Below are 15,403 nucleotides of genomic sequence, written 5' to 3'. Positions count from 1 at the left end.
AGATGTTGTTATAACACAAAGATTGTCAAATTGTACCAATTTAAATGTGAAGAGTGTAAACATTGAAGGATCCGAGGGGATAAGTCGGTAAACAGCGCCTACTTAAATAATTTGTAAGGCCCCCAGACTAATTCAATTGCCAGTTCTATTTCACTTTTAAAAACATGTTTACCTGAATATATCTCAAAATTTTCGTTTTATTGTAGAAAATCTTTTAACTGATTTTATACGTTTTTATTTCTTGGACTATTTTTAATTTTTATCAAATTGAGTTACCCCAGAATGCGCAAACAACATATGGACCACATCACTCCCTACGATGTCAGGCAAATTCAAAACTGCAAGACATTTGCATTTCGTAAGGATGAATTATATCCCAGCATTATACCGCCAGTGTCAAAATGGCTTTCTAACACGATCAACGATTCCGTCTGTGAACCAGTTGAACCTCGAGTATTACAAAAAATGCAACAAAGTCGAAACGAGACCCCCGATGATGGTCAGAACTCCACCGAAGATATGATTCGAAAGCTCAAATACAAGGAAGCAAACTTTCAGCAATGGGAGAATTATCCCAGCATCAGGCGTCCAATATCACCATGTGGTCCTGAGTTGACAGAGATGTTGGATGGGGCTGTTGGGGACAATGACAGTCAGCGGCTATTTGGCATGGAACAAGATGATATCATGGAGGTTTGGAGGCGAAGCCCGAATAAGGATACGTTGGGCTACTACGGCATAGGCTTAGACGTTCACAAGCCGGAAGCTATCGACTTTAATCAGGTGATTAAAAAATGCCTAGATAAGGTTAACCCCCAGCTGGCCAAGGAACAGTCCAAGACCAAAACTACGCAACTTACACCTAAAAGTAACGAGCAAGCGAAGGAACCTGAAGGAACATTTGTACTAAATCGTCAGATGCTTAAGTCTAAAATAAATAAAATAATCCCTGAGCATGAAACGCTTAGTGATGCACTCGGCTGGGGGCATTGCACCCGGTCAATTGGTGACAACCAGCCGTTGTTTCAAAGTGAGCCGAAGATCAGTGTCAACGCCGTCCTTGACATTGAACGACCATCCGCGAAGACAAAGTGTGAGTTAAGACGCAGACGCAGGCATTGCCAAGACGATATTACCGCAAACCAATGCACAGAATTCGAACGGAAACGTGATCCAAGTCCTTATGAACTGGCGTACCAAAGGGAGATGGAGCAGTTGGAGAAGGAAATCGAAGCAGAGCCGAAGAATTACGATCAGCTGTACTCGCAACTAGTCACATGCTTTGAAAAGAATACCTACACAGATCCTATTTCTGAAGCTTACAAGTGCTGCCAGAAATCTTCAGTGGTTCAGGATGAGAACGATGGCGCTGGTGCATCCGGTGACGGTAGAGCTGGTCGAGTTGCAGGTCATCGTTCTACTAAGACAGCTGAAATCGGAGCGGGTGATGGCACTGGCGGTGCAGGTGGGGGAGCAGGAGATGGTGCAGGTGGAGGAGGAGATGGTGCAGGTGCAGGTGGAGGAGGAGATGGTGCAGGTGGAGCAGCAGGAGATGGTGCAGGTGGAGGACCAGGAGATGGTGCAAATGGTGGAGCTGGAGATGGTGCAAATAGTGGAGCAGGAGATGGTCCAGTTAAAGGGACTAAGCCATCTATAACTAAAGCTTTTAAACAGCCGAGAAAATCGTCTAAAAAATCAGGTCAAAACAAAGCTGAAAGAAAAAAAAATGGCGCTCCTATAAAAAAAAAATTCGAGCTCCCTCGTAATAATTCCCAGTCTGGCAGTGGAACTATTCCTTCTATTTCGGTTGATAAACCAAGCGGTCCAGAACTCTCCCGAGTGTCTTTGCAAACGAAAGAAGATCGTCCGGGAACGAGAATGCGCTTAAAGCGTAAAAAGGGCAGGAAAGCCAAAAGACTAATCGCCCGTTCAGAAAATGACATTAATGTACCGATTAAGGATTGCACTTGTGAAGTTTGCAAGTTTATGGATCGTCGAGAGAGTGAGCCAGATTCCCCGCTCATCCGCCAAATGAAAGATGAAGCAAAGCAACGTGAGCGCTGGGAATACTATCATAGCCTTCGCCAGCAAATGGAGTTCTGCGGGCCTGAATATCGTGCCCCTCAGCACAAGTGCGCTCCTATAGCATGTGACAATAGCTTTTGCTATAACCGCAAGTGGAGTGAGTTTCTTGATCGTTTGACAGCATTGCAAAAGCTGCAGAGGTTGATCGGTCCCAGGTACGGAAATATGGATCGTGATGTTCTCGACAAGCTGGAGATTCTCAGTAATCGTATACGCCAACAAATGTGCGACTTTATAACGATGCAAAGGACCAAGCAAAATATTTGGCATACAGGATCTTTTAGTACATTTTACAATTGTTGACAACGTTATTTTACATTAAAAATGTATTTTATAAGACTTCTTTTTGATAAAAGCAACTTGACATGCTAGGATTTGGTAATTTTGAATAAAATTCCTTATGCAATGCCTACATGACTACTATTTTTCGACATGGGTCTACAATTGTGACATCTTAAAGCTTATAATATAAAATGTTTTGAAATGACAACAAGTAAAATTTGAGTAATGCAATAGAAAAAAAAAACCTCAAACGTTTTTGGATTCAGCACTAGGTTTCATCATCTACAATAGAATCTGAGCAAAGATGTCCAACCAGCAAGAACATTCTTCCGAGGAATTGGAGCAGAATGAAGAGGGGTTAGACTACAGCCGGCTTACGCCCTACGATGTGTTGCGTATGCAGAACTGCAAATCAGCCCGATTTGTGAATAGAGAAACATATCCAAGTATCAGGCCGCCAGTGTCCAGGTGTAGCAATGAGCAGACGAAGATATGGTTAGCTGACGCTGTCCAGTATATTGGCTGCGAGCGGCCTTTTCGCTCGGAGAAGGAAGATAGTATCCTAGAGATGTGGAAGCACACCCCAAACAAGCACACGCTCAGCTGTTATGGCTTGGCCTCAGATATCTATCAGCCAGATGCAATCATTTTTAATCAGGCTCTTACCAAATGCCTTGATAAGGTCAACGGTGTAGAGCCAAAGTGCAAGAAGTCAAAGAAGACTCCTAAGAAACCCGAGAAACAACCCAAACCGAAAGGAGCCTATGTGCTCAATCGTAGCGTGCTGAAGTGTACCATCAATAGCATGCCTACTGTAATGAGAAAGACAAATGCAAGCAGTGCGAACACTGTGCTTTACTGTTCCGAGCCAGCTGACCCAGAGAATCCCTTCACCGAAGATGAGCCATTCATTCCCCTACAACGGGCACTCGACATGGAAAAGCCGGCTAAAAAACCCAAGCATGGACTTAGACGAAAGCACAAGTACTGCGAATTGCAATGTGGTATTGCAGAGAATAAATGCACGGCCTACGAATGGTTGAAGTACAAGCAAGATCCCCTGCCGTATGAAGTGGCATTTGAGATGGAGCTGGCCGAGATGGAGGATGAAAAAGACCCCGAGCCGAAAAACTTTGACGAACTTTACTCGCAGCTGGTCTCCTGCTTCGAGAAGAACCAATACGAAATTCCCGCCTGCGAAGTATATGGAAAATGCTGCAGGCGCCCCTCGGATCGCAGGGTCATTCAGGGTTGCGGCGAAGATAAATTATTTGGACCTTGTGGTAAGTTTCGTTGAACAAATTAAGGTTGCGGCAAGACATTTGTAAGAAATGTAAGGGATAGTGTAAATAAGGTTTCACATATAATGAGACAAGACTAGAGAAAAGGGGATATATGGAAAGTAAAAGAGAGAAAGGCGGAGAGAAAGCTAGTCTATGTCCAGTAATGGAATCACAGGGCAACATTGTAATCCCTATGTCTTCAGATTTTTATTTCTTATATAACATTTGTGGGAAATATAAAAATCACCGTTACTTTAGTCATAAAATATCTAGGGCATATTAAATTTGGTTTGATGCTGTATTTAGTCTGTTTACCTTGTAATCTGCGAAAAGGACACCAAAGGGAAAATGTCAATAGACGCTGGGAAGAAAACAGCATAAATTAATTAATAAAGATGAGAGTCCCAAGCAAGCTTTAATAGGTAAGGCTTCAGGCTAAGCACAAGCCCAAGCTACCTTTTGTCGGCTTCTCGCTCATTTTTATTACCCTTCCGATATTTCCCGAGCACATTGCATAATTCATTTAAGGGCACAATCCTCTTTAAGCGACTTCGAGGCATATCTTTTCGTCTGCCCTTGGCGTCCCCTTCATTGCCGGCGTTCCACGCTTCAGCAAATTTAAATAAAATCGCATTCCATTTCGTTTCAATGCAACAGCAGCAAAATTATAAGTTAAAAATTAATTTGGCTGAGCCGCAAACTAAATACTCTTGCGAATGTTTTCGTTTCTTAAAAAAATATAACGAGCTAATCTATATTAAAGTAAATTCAAAAAAGGGAGCCCCTATATGGCAACTAATCAATCTTTATTTATATTTATTTGAGGTATGTCCGAAAATATTTTTATGTTCCTTATAAATCAAAATGTACTTTTATATATTTGAACAAATATCAAACGATTTTATATCTTATGGAAGTTACGATCCAGTTGTAACTGGTATTATTTATCAAGAGCTAACATTATAAAATAAGACAATCAATCAGAAATTTATATACTGCGAATATCCCTTTCAGTGAGTTACAGATTTTACGAGCAAATCAAAAAACTCTTGGGCAAAGAACATTTTTAATCAACGTGAGCCAAAAAAAAAAAAATAAAAAGTAAAAAAAGACAACGCCCTACAAGCGCACACACCCACACACATACACACACTCCCACACACACACACATTTAATGAAAAACAGTTGAGTGGACATGAGGAGAGGGTTGTTGGCAAGGGGCTTAGCTTTCAGTTGGGTTCTCTACAGACTTTTAAATTGACTTTATGCACCCAAACATATGCAGCACTTTTTGCAACATTCCAAGTTAATCATCACATATTTACTACCTACTGTAAGTGGGCGTGGCATATGCCACTCTCCCCGTTCTCTCCGGCTTTCTATCTTTCGTTGCATTTAATTAATGCAACGATTTCGCTGTCCATTTCGGGGCCGAAGCGAAACTCATTTGGCGCTGCCTCTTGGCCCATTGCACGCTAAGAGTGGCCAAGTATGTGGCAGGGGATGAGGGGAATGTGGGAATGGCGGGTGTGGCATATATGAGCTATACGCGCAGCCCATCAACTGCCAGGCCCATTGACCTAGGTCAAATATGCAGTTCCAACAGTTGCCACAGGACACCGCGCTGTCCTCAGTGGAGAGGGCGAGGGAGGAGGAGGGGACGTAGGACTCTAAAAACCTAACGTCGAGAGATTTTTTTTAATGTTTTGTTTTGTTTTGGAAGGGCGCTCAGCAAGTCGTGAAAAGTCAAAGCAAAAAGTCAAATGTTTTTTTTTTTGCTTTTTGTGGGCAACGAGGCTTTGTTGGATTTTTTGTTAGATTTATTGTTGTTGTTGTCGTTTCCTATTTGCCGCTGGCAGGATACGCTTGCCGGCTGGTTGAATCGTCTGTCCCTGTTCGGGCGCTTCCTTATGCCAACGTTACGTAAAATGCTTTTTATGCTCAATTCCTTGCAAAAAGTTGTGGGGAGTGGGCATAGCAGGAGTGGGGCACAGGATCACATGCATGTTGCCGTGTCATTGCAATGATAAATGTATTTGGTCACACATACATAGATATCTGGCATACTAGCACCCACATAAATAGACACACACTCACAGCGAAGCACTAAGTACACACAATGAGCATTTGTGCCATGAAAAGAAAATTGTGTGAATCGACCAAGAAGTCGAATGGCGCCCATAGCACACATTGTTCAGAAAGCAAAATAACATAAAACAGAAGCAAGTGCAACACGAAGTAGACCAACAAATATGGCGACACAAAACAATGCCAATAAGGCAGCACACACAGCGTCGCATTTGTTATGGGGGTTTTCGCCGAAAAACTGGACACAACGCACGTGAGCTGGCTAAACAAACTCTGTGTAAGAGATTTTTCAAAGTTCTGGATTACGCGTGCCTACCTGAACAATATAACTTTTGTGGATCATCTTTGCCTAGCCTGTAATTGGATTTCAATTGTTGTTGGCGGCAAAAATCAAAAAGCAATTTTTATTAGCTCGTATTCGAAACAGCTTCGCAAATGTTTGCGTCGCAGTATCCCATACAAGTATACAAACATGCCACAATGTTCATTCAATCCGAGGCCCGAATCCAGAATAATACATATGTTGCCAAAACTATGTTTACTAACAAACAAAAATAAAGCGAAATACAGCACAAAGCAACTCTTATTGGGAAAGCCAAATATGCGATACCCTTATCGTTTTGAATACCATTTGAAATAATTTACATTAAAAAAAAATTGATTTTATTTGGTTTAAATTCTTGAGAATCGTAAAGTAGGGCGTTCTGGATCGCTAAGTCTTTGTCTTAAAATGTTGAGCTAAAATCATTCCTTCTATTATTCACACTTTCACACAATTTTAATCAATTATAATGCTGCTGTAACTATATGTTTATTTATTTTATTGCAGGATGCAATTGCGTCGGGAACTTGGTGAATTAAAAAGATGAAGAAACAAATATTTGGCATACGCACCTTTGGCTTTTTGGCATACTGTCCGGTGCGCACATCGCGTATTGTGGCAATATCCAGTATGTCGAGCTCATTGTTTTGATCGACCCAATATAGAAAAAATCCTTTGGCATCCACACGCATCGTCACCGGCGTACCACTGCCCGAATCCTGCAATGGAAAATCGATGAAAAAACAAATGTCTTAGTGCAAGATCTGTGTATGAGGTTTTTTTGTAGTAATAAAAATGAAATTCCATTTGCGCCCAAATCTCTGTTGACTGCGGTTCGTTCAACTCGTCGAGACTAATGAATTTATTACACCGAATTTCGTTTTCCAATCGCCCACAAAATGGCCAAAAAGAAAAAGTCATCTCTGCTTATTATTTAAGTCAAATTAAATGGGCCTGTAAAATGATGTGCACTGTGCCCCCGTCCAACCACCCGCAGCACTCCGACACGTCTGCTGCTTGTCATAAATATTTGAGCATTCATTCATAAAAACCAAAAGAAAAGAATGCGAAATTTTCTCATGTTGGCCGCAGCTGGCAGCCTGGCAATGGCAAACAGATGCGTTCGGATAAAACATCGCGAGCCAAAAATGAAATATTTTATTTTTTATTTAATTTATTTTCTTTTTTTTTTTTTTGCTTTGTTTTTAATATATTATATGCAAAACAGACGCTACGAGACGTTCGTGAATTTTGAAGATCTTTCAGGCAACTGAGGAACTGAGGAAGCTGTCTTAAATTTTCTCGGAATCTTCCTACTTTCAGATGCGTTAAATGGCGCGTAAGAAACGAAATACTTATTGCCGATGCAAATTATACAGATATGAATTCTTTACATATATATATAAATATACATTGCGCGAAACGTGCTTTTTCTTCAAATTTAAGACATTACTATTCCAACAGTTTTCCACCCGTGATGATGAATTTTACAAAAAGAGTACAAGGGTCTCAAATAAGTTTCCCAAATAACTTTTCAAATGAGCTTAAGACCGATCGGACGCCGAACAAAAGATTTTCATGCTGCCCAAACATAATTTGGCCCTCATTTTTCACATAGTAGGGAAGGATTTAAAGTAGCCCAAATTAAATCATAATTTAAAAAAAACATTCAAGTTAAAATTTGGCTAAAATAATCTTTATTTAATTTAACAGGAGCAAAATCTCAATTTTGCACGGACCATTTAATTTAAAACAAATCTAGGAAAAGTTGCCACTCTGTTTACGGGAGCAGCAGCAAGACATGGACAATTGCTAATGCAACTGAAATTTGGGGCAATCACGTGCAAAGACTTTAAAACTGTAGAGGGGAGTAGTGGGCGCAGCAGGCGTGTCTGGAATATTTTGGACACTTAAGGGATCAAGCAGTAAGCTTCTTGTTAAAATTGTTGACTACAAAACAAATGTTTTCTATTTCAGACTGTGAACAGAGTAAGCACTAAGAAATTAAATGGAAATTGTTGAAGCTATTTGCTTTTGGGCAAAAATAATGACTAATTTTTTATGCCATCTATAAAATTTTACGATTTAAAACATAAACTGAGAAATTTTTATTATGAAAATACATGAGCCTAAGTGATGCGTATATATTCATATGAAATACAACAGAAACTTTACAAAATAGAATTTAAGAGTAAATACCCAACGTTAAATCAATTTTAAGCCAAACTTTTTATGATGATTACTTCTTAAGGGCTAAAAGCCGAAAGAAATATTGATCCATGGTTTAAACCAATTTCTTTGCTGCGGGGTATCTCGAAAGTTTGCTATATATAGAAAAAAGAAATTTTTGAAGGAAAATTGAGTTCCACGCTTAATAAATTCCTTGATTTCTAAGCAGACTCTTAAAAGTATCCAGAAGAGGAAATAAATCTGCAAAAGTAATATTCATAAATACTATTCTCTTGTTCACAGTATTATCTCTTGTGTCTGGGCATTGTCTGAAATTGGAATCAAGCCATTTTGACCTGCCAAACGAAGCCTGAAATATGACCATTAGCATTAGAGAGTAAGTGGTATTTTGGTCGGAAATTGATGAGCATTGAAATAGTCGTAATGAGCAAGTTTAATTTGCAGCAGCTCGGAGTTCATTATCCTTTGTTGAGGTCGGTTTAATGAACTCACAAGGTGGCAAAAATGGCTACAATTTCACTTTGGGGACGGGGCGGGGACGGCGTTCCACGCTATCTTCCACGGCCCCCTGTCCATTCTAATAATTGATATTGAAAACATTTACTTGCACTAGAAATATGCGCAGCTTTTGCTTTGGGTGAGGGTGTGTTTGAGGGTCATTTGGGATTCAAGTCCGGTTTGGTTCATTTCCTTCTGAACCCCTCGCCCGCTCCTGCAACATTTTTATTCAATTAAGCGCATATTTTGTGCAGATTTTGGGGCTGCCATCAGAAAAAGGGTTGCGCATCGCTAATTGGACTACAGTTTAACCCCATGCTTCCCAAACACAAGATGTGCCCCACTTGAATAAATCTTGTTTTTTCTACTTTTCTAATTACTCCTCACTAATTGAGCTGCCAGCCAGCCAACGACCCGTTCGTTGATTTGTTTTCAATAAGCAAATTTTTGCTGCTAACCAACACTGCCAATCGTATTGACAAATATCCAAATGGCCTGCGAATCGACTGCGAAAATTTCAACTCGTGACTAAAAAACTGGCAAGCGACAGACGCTTGTCTGGCTCTAAAGCTTGTTTGTGCGCGCGTTTGGGCTAAGAGCGATTACATGCATAATTCAATTGAAGCCCTGCCAGCTCCGCGTCCCTATAGATACTGCCAAAGCAAAGGGATAAATGTGCTCGCAGCTGTGCCTCAGTTACAGATACATTTAGAGCCAGAGATACAGATATATCTAGAGATACAGTTGTATGCATATTGTATTGTCAATCATGCTTAGGGGCCTGCCAATAAAGCCAAGGCAAGTGGGTGCGTTTCTCTGAGTTACAGTTGCCTCTACGCAGAGCGTCAACTGCTTTGGGGACTATGCAAATGCTATTTGGGATTACCCAGCTGCTGCCCGGCAATCTGTGTGCGTGAGCGGGTGTGGGAATTCTACTACCCTATCCTTAACACTTTTGGCAAAGTTGAACTATTGAAAGAAATAAGTATGCTTCAATGCTTGACTTGGTAATACACGGAGTACAGATGTATCTATTACAGATTCACATTTAATTCTCTATATATCTTTTCGTAAATACATTTTTAATTCCTCAGCAATAGTTTGACAATAATACGGCGTTCATTTTTTTCTCCCAAGCGAAGCAATTTACTGTGCCATTGTTTCTTTTTTCCCATTGAAAGGTTACCCTGTGATTAATAATCTTTTTGTTTTGAAAAGCAATACGAACTGAAACAATCGTTCGCGAGTCATGTGATTCATTTCTGCTGCTCAGAAAGAAGAACTTGGAAGTTTTAACTGTACAGATGAAATGCACTCCTCGAAATGCCAAACAAACAACAAACTTGCTAAAAATATAATCTTTAAACACGTGAATGTAGAGTAGAGACAACAATTGTAAACGCACATACAAAAATTTGAGGCCTTGAGTATTTCGTATGTTATCTGATTTGAGCCTGAATAACATACATGTATACCCTTCTAATAATTGAATCACATCTTAGCTGCCTTCATCTCTGGCTAACTGTCTATAATAGCCTTTTTGGTGCATTTTATGTGTGCAGGGTATACGAAGCAGCTTCAGCAGCTGCAACTTCAAACTACATGCAAATGATGTCATAAAAATGTAGACAGCCTCCACGTTTGTCACCTGTGCAAGTTTGTCGAGCACTCGAAACTAGATGCTCGAGTTGCTCTTGTTGGTTTAAAGTTTCGCCAGGCACTTATTAAGCATACGCCGAGTGGTACACTCCAACAAAATGAAGCCAGTCCCAAGCAGCAGCAGCAACAGCAGCAACAGCTGTCAACGTCTGTCGGAGCTCTAGGCAAATTAAGATTGATGTACGCAACGTGTACAGTTGTGGAGACACTGCAATTTGACCCTGCACGCGCAGCAGGTGCCCCTTGAAGTTGACATCAGCTAGAATCTACGATTAGGCATGCTCGATCCACACAAATTGGGCTATCGAACTTATGAGGCTTATCGAGCAGTTAATTGACCATTGGTGATATTGTTAGTCTGTGCCCGATATCTAGGGCTGAATTTTAGAGATTAGATAGTTGTTGTTTGCTTTAATTGGCGACAAGTGTATTACGCAAAGATCAAAGCTGTTAGACGTTAGCTTAAAGACTTGACTGTTCGCTGCTCAGTTGAGCTGGTAGTAGGCACTAATCACTTGGTAGATCCAATCCACGTAGGCGGGCACCGAGGTGAAGACCGTCGGCCGATTGGCATAGCCGCAGGGCATATAGCTCCAGGAGCCCAGTCCCGCCAATTCAGCTGGTCCGGTGATGGGCCAGTAGACCAGGGGGCTGCCGCCATCGCCATAGCATGCCTGCACCTGGGCGCATACCTGCCTTTGCGAGAGCGGCGCATCCGTGGGCAGCAGCTCCGCGCAGCGCGTGCTGTTCAGCAGTGCGGAGAATCCATATTGCAGCTCCTTGGAGTACGCATCACCGTCGACATCCGTCAGACCCCAGCCGTAGACGGTGGTCGTCTTCCCGCTGTAGTCCTCATCCAGATCCGGCAGTGCTATCTGCTGCACACGCGCCGAGTACACAAATGACTCGGAAACGTGAAGCAGGGCGATGTTGTCGCTGCCGGCCTGGCCGTTAAAAGAGCGATGCGTCGAGGCAAAGTCCACGTAGCGCACCTGGGCGTCGCTCACGTTGGCGCGATTGGAGAGGCCTGCATAGACGGCGTTGCCAATGATCTCGCCATTGAAGCTGCGCCACTCCTCGCAGCAGTGGGCAGTCGTGAGGATCCAGCGCTTGCCAATGATGGCACCCGCGCACTGATGACTGTAGGTCAGCGGGGTAAGGCTCAGCGAGACAAGGTAGGGCGCATTGTCCACGCCCTGCACATCGAATCCATCAATAATGCGCGACGTTATTTCCATTGCCTGCTCGTTTTGCATCTTATGCATTATACTCTCCACCAAATGGGCGACTGACTCTGACGCGATATTCCCTTCAGCCAACTCCTCATAGTGACCCGACAGCAGGTGCTCCAACTGGGGTACCTGAGACCTGGCCTTGGCCAAAGCCAAAAGCGGCAGCAAGGCTAACAAAATTTTTACCGCCAACATAACGTTACGAATCGTTGCGAACTGCGATTGTTGTGAGCCATTCCCGGAAGCTCTCGACACTTATATACGCAATCATTCAGTGGAGCTTTACGATAAGCAGTGAGGGTAACAAGTGCGATTAGTATTTAAGGAGAGAGATAGTGAGAGCGTGCAGAGATTAGGGATGGCAGCGTGTTGGACTTTTATGCAGTTGCCACAAATTCCAAATTTCCACGCTTCTTAATGACTATTATTGTTTATTTTTTCCCTATCCATACATATTTCATTTAAACATTTTTAAAAGTAGAAGAGAAACCATTTTTCTTACAAAAGGTTGTTGACGTTGTGCGTGTTCGCAATCACGAAGTGGAGTCACGACCCGCTACAAATGTCGCAGAGCGAGAGAGAATTTCCCTTTTAATAAACACCTATTTCCAACTTTCATTGCCTCAATATAAATTGCTATTAATTCATGTTTTGATTTCGTTTTGATCAATCCATGGGTCTATCAAGAAAATATTGCTATATCTTCCATGATTTTTAAGCTAGAAATTTTTATATTTTAATGATGGTTCACAGAGCAAATAAATTACTCACTCACTTTTAAATATGGATTTTGATCCCGTGGAATAAGACTCCCTGTTTCTCTAAAGTTGAAAAATGTCTATTCGGGACAAATAAATAGTCATAAACATAGTTGTTTTTTATCATGTTACTAACAATCAAATTTTAAACTATCCTTTGCTCCTTTAACATGAGCTAAACATAAAACAACCTCGGATTTCTATATCTTTGAGCACCTATAGGAACAATTGGCTGAAAAACTAGATTTTTTCTAGCTCTAAATGATTTAAAGCTATATATAAATATCTCTAAGCCCCCTTTTCGAGCTCTATCTACCCTTGTGTTAGATATTTTGCCCTAAGAACCCTTAATATTACTAAAGCCTTTCCTTCCTTTGATTTCCACAAAGACAATTAATGAAAGCCTAGTTGGATTTTGATATTAAGAGGATTATGTTTTTCTAAGAAACATTTGAATAGATAAATTTAATTGTAGAGAGCTTGTAAAGAATTTTTTTTAATTCAGCATGGCCGCAGTTTAGTCAGGCGCTTATTAGAGGATTCGTTTGTGCTTAATTATCATCGTTTAGCTGGTCTTCAAAGTGGTATTCATGCCACATGTTCTGTACTTTCCCCGCCGTTGGGCTTTTCCCAGCGCTGTTTAGTTAAATGTGTACACATTTGTTTGAGTGCGCGTGTGTGTGGGTGTGTGTGTGTTTGTGTGCGTGCGGTTGCACAAAGTCCAAGGCCCGCAGCGGCGTAAAATTTGCTTTTAATTGGCTAAGCCCGTAAAATGACCACCATCTGCCGCGGGCCGAGCTCCGGACATTGTCCACTCTTTTATGTAACCGCCAAGGACGAGTATCCCTTTATAGACAAACACACACGTACGTATAAATATATATATTTAGCGCCCTTTTATGAGAGGGGAACTTAGGCTCGAGGCGACCTTGCACGCGTGGCTTGTCAACACCTTAGAGCCCACATTACACATGCTAAAAATATGGCAATTATCGAGGGCCCAACATGAACAACGCGTAGGGACTGTAGAAACTAGGGTTTCTGGCTCTACATAGTGCTATTTGGTATTTTTAATGGCACGCTTCTGTAGAATCCTTATCCTTATCAGCTGGATTTGTTGGATTAGCTTAATTTCGGTTGGTGTGGAAAAATCAAGTCATAAAATTTGATTAGTAAATACTCAAATCATTATCGTAAATCCATCTTTTAATCGGCTGATAACAGCGAACTATAAAAGGTCGCTGCACGCCAACGACTCAGTCATTCGGCGTCTATTGCTTTGAGCAGAATGAAAGTACTCGCTGTTACCCTGTTTGTCCTGCTGGCTGCCAGCGCCCAGGCTGGTAAACTGACCGATACGTTGGCCAAAGTTATTCCCAGCTTTGCCACCGGATTTGTGATCAACGGCACCGAAGCCGATCCACATGCGGCACCCTACATTGTCTCACTGGGCACCAAATTCGAAAAGCACTCGCACATCTGCGGAGGCACCATCATCAACAAGGAATGGATCGTCACTGCCGCTCACTGCATCTCCCAGCCGGTTGGCATGAGCGCCATTGCCGGTCTTCACAAGCGCGCCGAGGTAGATGAGCGCACCCAGCACCGCCAGATTGACTTTGGCCGCGTCCACGAGCAGTACACCGGTGGCGTTGGTCCCTTTGATATTGCCGTGTTGCACGTGAGCGAACCCTTCGAGTTCAACGAATTTGTCAGCCCAGCTACCCTGCCCAGCCGTGAGGAGATCCACGAGGGTGAGACCCATCTGTACGGTTGGGGCCAGCCCAAATCCTACATTTTGACTGCCGCCAAGACTCTGCAGACTGTTACCACCGAGGTTGTCAACTACGAAAAGTGCAAGGAGGTTCTACCCGATGATGCCCCTCTCGCTGAGAGCAATGTCTGCTCCGACTCCCTGCAGCAGAGCATCTCCGCTTGCAACGGCGACTCCGGCGGCCCACTGGTCGTTGAGCACGAGGATGCTGCCTCTGAGCTAATTGGCGTTGTCTCCTGGGGCTACATTCCCTGCGGCTTGGCCAACTACCCCTCGGTCTACACCCGCGTCTCTGCCTACATCGACTGGATTGCCAAGATCCAGAGTGCCTACTACATTCTGAACTAAGTTCTTGTTTAAACTTTTTAATAAACGAACTTGACTCTGGTCAAGTCCAGTTTGATTATTAAGGACAAATTGCATTTTTATAAAGCATGTGATCATCATATTTCATCATACCGCATAACAGTATACTATCTCCGATTGTTTAATCTAATCTCCAATAATTACTGGCTAATTTTGGCTGGATTAGTGTAGCTTTTTATGGACTTTGCTTAGGACACATGTACCTTGTTAAGGGGCGTATGTCAATAGATTAGCTTAAAGCAAGTTAGAACGTATGAGTTGGGGTGAAATGACTGTTGAATACACTGTTTACTGTGTGTTCCACTATCTGAACAGAGTGTAATTATAAGCTATATTATTGCAACCAATCGGAGCACACGCAAGAAACTTTTATTGACATATCTATAAGTGTCTAGGGGTTTCTTGTTCCTATTGGCCATCTTTTCTTGGTTCATGTTTTCTAGCTATATCAATAAATTAATGTGTGTGACTGGCATTTTACATAGGGTGAAGATAAGCAGCAAATTAAATAAATGGCTTGTATAAAAACATAGGTTGAATTTTTGCAAAATCATTTTATACAGCATAATTGAAAAATATGACTTTGAGTTCTGCGTATTTTGCTTAGTAACAGGATTCTTGAAATGTAAATTTCCTAGAAATTTATGACTGACAAAATAGGTTTCTAATTGGTTATAAATAATAAATATCCCGCTAATTAGCTATTTTATTCCTTTGGAAACCATTTGATATAGCATATGCGATGTTGATACCATTTTGGCTATACATAGAGAACATTGTGAAACTATTTAATGATGAGGTAGGGCAATATATCGTGAAAACAAAACAAAGTTTAATATGATCGACTTTATAGCAATCCGATCTGG

General features: G+C 41.7%; 5 protein-coding genes across 9 annotated transcripts in view; 3 read left to right on the top strand and 2 right to left on the bottom strand.

The window, feature by feature from the left end:
* Window positions 1–15,403, bottom strand: part of Plc21C (Phospholipase C at 21C) — an 86,931-nt gene that overhangs the window by 33,795 nt on the left and 37,733 nt on the right. For all 5 annotated transcript variants that reach the window (XM_015173279.3, XM_015173278.3, XM_015173281.3 and 2 more), the window contains one exon: window positions 6,633–6,779. In XM_015173279.3, the coding sequence (XP_015028765.2) occupies window positions 6,633–6,779 (147 nt within the window). The remainder of the gene's footprint in view (window positions 1–6,632; window positions 6,780–15,403) is intronic.
* On the top strand, window positions 143–2,660 carry LOC6628835 (uncharacterized). The gene has a single exon (XM_015172864.3). It carries the CDS (start codon window positions 283–285, stop codon window positions 2,386–2,388), a length of 2,106 nt encoding a protein of 701 aa, XP_015028350.2. The 5' UTR covers window positions 143–282; the 3' UTR covers window positions 2,389–2,660.
* LOC6628858 (uncharacterized) lies at window positions 2,672–6,878 on the top strand. Its single transcript, XM_002052041.4, has 2 exons — window positions 2,672–3,650; window positions 6,568–6,878. The coding sequence occupies exons 1-2, from the start codon at window positions 2,672–2,674 to the stop codon at window positions 6,597–6,599; spliced, it is 1,011 nt and encodes a 336-aa protein (XP_002052077.2). The 3' UTR covers window positions 6,600–6,878.
* LOC26531185 (lectizyme) lies at window positions 10,799–11,870 on the bottom strand. The gene has a single exon (XM_015173410.3). The coding sequence runs from the start codon at window positions 11,832–11,834 to the stop codon at window positions 10,893–10,895; it is 942 nt and encodes a 313-aa protein (XP_015028896.1). The 5' UTR covers window positions 11,835–11,870; the 3' UTR covers window positions 10,799–10,892.
* On the top strand, window positions 13,654–14,588 carry LOC138911271 (lectizyme-like). The gene has a single exon (XM_070209295.1). It carries the CDS (start codon window positions 13,686–13,688, stop codon window positions 14,517–14,519), a length of 834 nt encoding a protein of 277 aa, XP_070065396.1. The 5' UTR covers window positions 13,654–13,685; the 3' UTR covers window positions 14,520–14,588.

The sequence above is a fragment of the Drosophila virilis genome, chromosome 4, assembly GCF_030788295.1.
Source record: "Drosophila virilis strain 15010-1051.87 chromosome 4, Dvir_AGI_RSII-ME, whole genome shotgun sequence".
Lineage (NCBI taxonomy): Eukaryota > Metazoa > Arthropoda > Insecta > Diptera > Drosophilidae > Drosophila > Drosophila virilis.
The sequence above is the reverse complement of the archived record's forward strand: the minus strand, read 5'-3'. Positions and strand labels throughout refer to the sequence as shown.

Coding starts and splice junctions, on each gene's coding strand:
- LOC6628858 (XM_002052041.4), top strand. CDS start 2,672: ATGTCCAACCAGCAAGAACATTCTTCCGAGGAATTGGAGCAGAATGAA. Junction 3,651..6,567: donor TAAATTATTTGGACCTTGTG/GTAAGTTTCGTT, acceptor ATTTTATTGCAG/GATGCAATTGCGTCGGGAAC.
- LOC6628835 (XM_015172864.3), top strand. CDS start 283: ATGCGCAAACAACATATGGACCACATCACTCCCTACGATGTCAGGCAA.
- LOC26531185 (XM_015173410.3), bottom strand. CDS start 11,834: ATGTTGGCGGTAAAAATTTTGTTAGCCTTGCTGCCGCTTTTGGCTTTG.
- LOC138911271 (XM_070209295.1), top strand. CDS start 13,686: ATGAAAGTACTCGCTGTTACCCTGTTTGTCCTGCTGGCTGCCAGCGCC.